This window comes from Stegastes partitus, unplaced genomic scaffold (assembly GCF_000690725.1).
Source record: "Stegastes partitus isolate 25-593 unplaced genomic scaffold, Stegastes_partitus-1.0.2 Scaffold2103, whole genome shotgun sequence".
NCBI classification, from domain to species: domain Eukaryota; kingdom Metazoa; phylum Chordata; class Actinopteri; family Pomacentridae; genus Stegastes; species Stegastes partitus.
In genome coordinates this window covers 20,726-25,491 of record NW_007579834.1, presented here as the reverse complement: position 1 = coordinate 25,491, position 4,766 = coordinate 20,726, and the positions used below count along the sequence as shown (strand labels likewise).

The following is a 4,766-nucleotide window of genomic DNA, read 5'->3' as shown; positions in this document are numbered from 1 at the left end:
CACACACACACAGTAACACACACACACACACACACACAGTAACACACACACACACACACCTCATCATTGTCAGCTGATTGTCAGAGATGTATATTAGTGTGTGTGTGTGTGTGTGTGTGTGTGTGTGTGTGACACTGTTTTGTGTTACAGCAGATCTATTATCCAGAATCTCAGCCAGTCACTGTTGATTGGCTCAGACAGGTGGTGATGTCATGCAGGTGTGTGCAGGTGTTCAGGATGAAGTTCGTCCTGCTGCAGTAGATCAGCTCAGAGTGAATGAATGAGGCTCTGTGTGTGAGTGGGTGGGAGGAGAATGTCAGCGCAGCCCTCCTATTGGCCGACACTGAGTGGGCTGCAGCTGGAATGAGGCGGCAGCCACTCAGAGAGCAGACAGAGTGAGTGGGCGAGAGCTCGACATGAAAACCTGAAATCTGTCAGTCGTCCAGAAGAAACTCTCAGTTTCAGTCTGAAGACAACATCTGGACGTCCAGAGACAGCTGCTCCTGATTGGACGAGGCTCTCCAAGCTTCCAGACAACCAGCCAATCACAGAAGTGCTGGCTGGAAAAGAATTCACTGTTTGTAAAACGAAGAACAACCAACAGTGTGGAGCTTAACGAGGAACACCAACTGACCTGATTGGCAGACGGTGGACTGATGGAGTCCTGACTGGTCGATCTGTCTGACGGTGATCTGATTGGCCGAAGATGTTCGCCAGTGTAAAGAAGATGATCTCAGGGGAGCAGGTCTCTGACTCCGCCCCCCATCCTCAGCGACGCCCCCCATCGACCCCGCCCCTCCCTCTCAAGACACGGCAGCTTGTGGCTAAGCAACCAGAGACACCTGTGGTGTTGCGGGATCATAGAAAGGTCAGAGGTCACTTCTCAGGTGTGCGGGAGTCCTGGCCCACAGCGACGGCCCAGAGGTCACTGACCCCGCCCTCCAGAGCTCAGCCAATCACAGAGGCCCGACCCAGACCCACCAACCAACCACGACCTGCGCTTGCTGCCGCCCCTCACCCTCATTGGTCAGTCCCTGGGCGGGGCTCCGAGGCTACCATGACGTCACTGCTGTTGTTCTGCCGCAGGTAACCATGGAAACCAGGTGCAGGGGCGGAGCCTCTTCTACAGCTGTGCTCAGATTCACCTGGCGGTCCTGGGAGCGCCGGCTGAGGGTCGCTGTGGGCTTATTGGTCGCTGACTGGTAGATGTAGAGCTGTGTGCTGACCGTCTGTCTGTCTGTGTCTTGCAGCAGCTCCAGTAGCAGCCTGGTCGCCATTGACAACAAAATAGAACAAGCCATGGTGAGTGTGACGTCTGCTTCATCTGCCTCGATCGTCTGTTTCACTGATGTGATCTCCATAAAGAGACAGAGCAACGATTAACTGATCAGAGCCTCTGATTGGCTGAGCCTGCTGGCTGGCTCACAGTGAGACATCTGACTGCGGATCTTTAGAAACACTCTGACTGTGTGTGTGTGTGTGTGTGTGTGTGTGTGTGTGCAGGACCTGGTGAAGAGTCACCTGATGCTGGCGGTGAGGGAGGAGGTGGAACTTCTGAGGGAACAAATCAGAGACCTGCAGGACAAAAACCAGCAGCTGGAGAGAGAGAACCACATCCTGAGAGCACTGACACACAACTTACACACATAACACAACACACCTGATGACGGGCGCTGCTCGCCTGAGGACGTTGTCATGGTAGCAGGTGTGACAGACTGATGAGGAGCCTGGTTACCGTGGCAACAGGACTGTTTGCATCAGCTTCAGGTGTTCTGAGTGGTGATAATGATTAGAGTCTAATTAATTAATAAAGTCTAACTGCACAACAAGCTGGAGTGGGTTTGTTTGTTTGTTTGTTTGTTTGTTTGTTTGTTTACACCTCTGATGCAACGTCCACAGAAAAGGATTTTCCAGATGAAGTTTGAACAAAAATCCAAGTCGTTTCTCTAAATCGTCACCGATACGTGATGGAAGTAAAACACGTGAATTAGAACCAGACGAGAAGAGAAAACAGCGAACGTGATGATGATGTCACAGTGACATCACACACAGCGATGAAGTCTGAAATATGGTTCTTGAAGATGAGCTGTGGACACTGGTGAGAGAAGTGATGTTCACATGAGGTTCCTGTTCACGTCTGACGTCTACATTCACACATAAAACCGATCCGGTCTGAACAGACGGAGTCGATGTTCTCTACAGTTTTTAAAACACTCTTTGTTTAGCGTCTCTGATCAGTTTATTCTTTATCTGGATTCAGAGCAGCAGGTTTGAACTCTGCACGCTGGAGAAAGAAACCAAAACCAGAAAGGAGGCGCCTTAATCTGTCATCACACAAGCTCCGCCCCCGCACACACACACACACACACACACACACAGTAACACAAAGAGAATCTGGAAAACAAAAACAGGATTAAGATTATCTCTCGCTCTCTCTCTCTGTTACCATGGTAACTGTCCTGCCTCAGCTCCTTAAATCGATGGAGATGTGAATGGAGTTTGGTGCAGAGACTGAGCAGGTGATCGCTGTGCTTTTATTGGTTACCTGTGCAGGAGTGGAGCCTACACCTTGATGACATCATCAGCAGTGTGTTTAAGTGTGTGTCCCTTTAATTCCTCCTGCAGAGATGGTGTATGCAGCCGAGGTGTCCTCTCACAGAGCTTCTGTGTGTCGAAGCATTCTGGGGTCACACGATGTTTTAGGTCAAATCTGTTCAGCATCCTGGGTTCTTATGGACGCTATTAAAGTAAATGATAAATGGGCGCCCGTATAGCTCACCTGGTTGAGCGGGTGACCCATGAACAGGGGCTACAGTCCCCAACGCAGCGGTTGTGAGTTCGAATCCCGCTCACGACCCTTTGCTGCAGGTCTCCCCCTCACTCTTCTCCCCCCTTTCCTGTCTCTCTCCACTACGCTAAATAAAGGCAAAAGCCCAAAAAATATATTAAAAAAAAAAAAAAGTAAATGATAAATAACAATGTGAGCAAAAGAATCTGCTTCCTGTTCATAGATAAACAGAACTATTGTGTTTATACACTTCATACATATCTATTGAGCTGGTGCGTTGACGGCAGCAGCAGCTCAGGATCCTGGGTTTTGTAGTTTGGTCCCACTGTGGTGCTGTGTTTCTGCAGCAGAGTGAGACCTCCGCCTGCCGCTCCCGTCTCAGGGCTGATGGAGCGCTGCTGGCCCTTTAAGGGACCAGGACGGGCCCCTCCCCCCTCCACCACCACCACCACCTCCACCCTCCATCCTCCTTCAGCACATTGTTCTGCCGGCGAACAGCAGCTCCATCCTGTTACTGCTGGACCACACCAGGACACAGAGACAGACACACAGACAGACAGACACACAGACAGACAGACAGACAGACACACAGACAGACAGACAGACAGACACACAGACAGACAGACAGACAGACACACAGACAGACACACAGACAGACACACAGACAGACAGACGGGTCTCCAGCTGCCAGAAACAGACTGTAACTGTGTCTCTTTGTATGAAGCAGCACTGATCAGGGCGGCGACTGATGGATCCACTGGCTGGTCCATGAACGGAGACAAAGACAGACAGACAGACAGGAGGACGATATGAGCGGAGGAATGCATCGCTGGAGCAGCAGGCAGCTCAGGTGAGAACAAAGAGTCTCTTCTTCTTTGGTTTCATGTCTCGGTGATGCTCCCACTGCTGTTGTCATGGCAACCATATCATAGTCTGATGTCATGAGATCCTGACGCGTTCAGCGGTGAAGTTTCAGTCATCTGTTTACACTTCACCTGACAGATGCAAACAAACATGTGACATCAGTAAACATCACACACTTGTCAATCAATCAATCAATCAATCAATCAATCAATCAATCAATCAATGCTGAAGGATCAATACAATGATCAGTGTCTGCTGCAGAGGTCACATGACTCCCACAGCCCGTTCTCATTGGACCATTGGTTTATTTTCTAAACACAGCTTTTTGTTCACTGAAACTTTATCGACATCTGAACATGTCAACATAACTTTATTTATCCCTCAAATGTTTAGAATTTGAATCTAAATCATGTTTTCAACACACTGAGCTCAGCGGATCAATAATAATGTGAATAACCAGAATGTTTGGTGGCCGTCTGTTCAGAGTTAAAGAAGTTTCTGTTCTCTGTGTCAGACTTTGATTTTTAAAGAATAAAATGTGAAAACATGACGAACGGATTCTTTAAAAGAGCCGATCAACAGGAAAATAAGTGAAGGAAGCCGACTTCCTCACACACAACACAGGAAACACACACACGCTGATGAACAAAAGCTGTGTGTGTGTGTGTGAGTGTGTGAGTGTGAGTGTGTGTGTGTGTGTGTGTCCTACTTTCTTTGTTTGACGGCTTCACTGCAGAAACACAAAGGCTGCAGAACAATAAGACGTGTGACACTGAAACATGTTGACGGACGTAAAGACACAAACAAGCACCAAGAAATAAATACAAGTAAACAGAACAATTTACAAAAACTGTAAAAGTGAGAAAACATTCAGAGAACGTTGTCAACATGAGAACACGACTCATCACAGCCCGTCTTAATGGACACAAAGCTGCTCCGTCAGAACTCTGCAGACAGAACCTGATGTTCCCCAGATGCTTCGAATGGAAAACATTTGTTCTGGAAAAAAAACAAAAAACCTGTCATTCAGAACATCTAGAACATGTAGAACATCTAGAAGAGTTAGCGAATTAGGCAATTGTGAAACATTCATAATCTTTACAACACATGGAAC

General features: G+C 48.1%; 2 protein-coding genes across 3 annotated transcripts in view; both read left to right on the top strand.

The window, feature by feature from the left end:
• tsc22d4 (TSC22 domain family member 4) overlaps nt 1–1,829 on the top strand; it is a 6,994-nt gene extending 5,165 nt beyond the window's left edge. For both annotated transcript variants that reach the window (XM_008303951.1, XM_008303950.1), the window contains exons 5-6: nt 1,251–1,302; nt 1,504–1,829. In XM_008303951.1, coding sequence (XP_008302173.1) covers nt 1,251–1,302; nt 1,504–1,650 — 199 coding nt within the window. In that variant the 3' untranslated portion in view covers nt 1,651–1,829. The remainder of the gene's footprint in view (nt 1–1,250; nt 1,303–1,503) is intronic.
• LOC103373942 (phosphatidylinositol 4,5-bisphosphate 3-kinase catalytic subunit alpha isoform) overlaps nt 1,696–4,766 on the top strand; it is a 19,121-nt gene continuing 16,050 nt past the window's right edge. The window contains exon 1 of the mRNA XM_008303956.1: nt 1,696–1,705. Within this exon, the coding sequence (XP_008302178.1) occupies nt 1,696–1,705 (10 nt within the window). The remainder of the gene's footprint in view (nt 1,706–4,766) is intronic.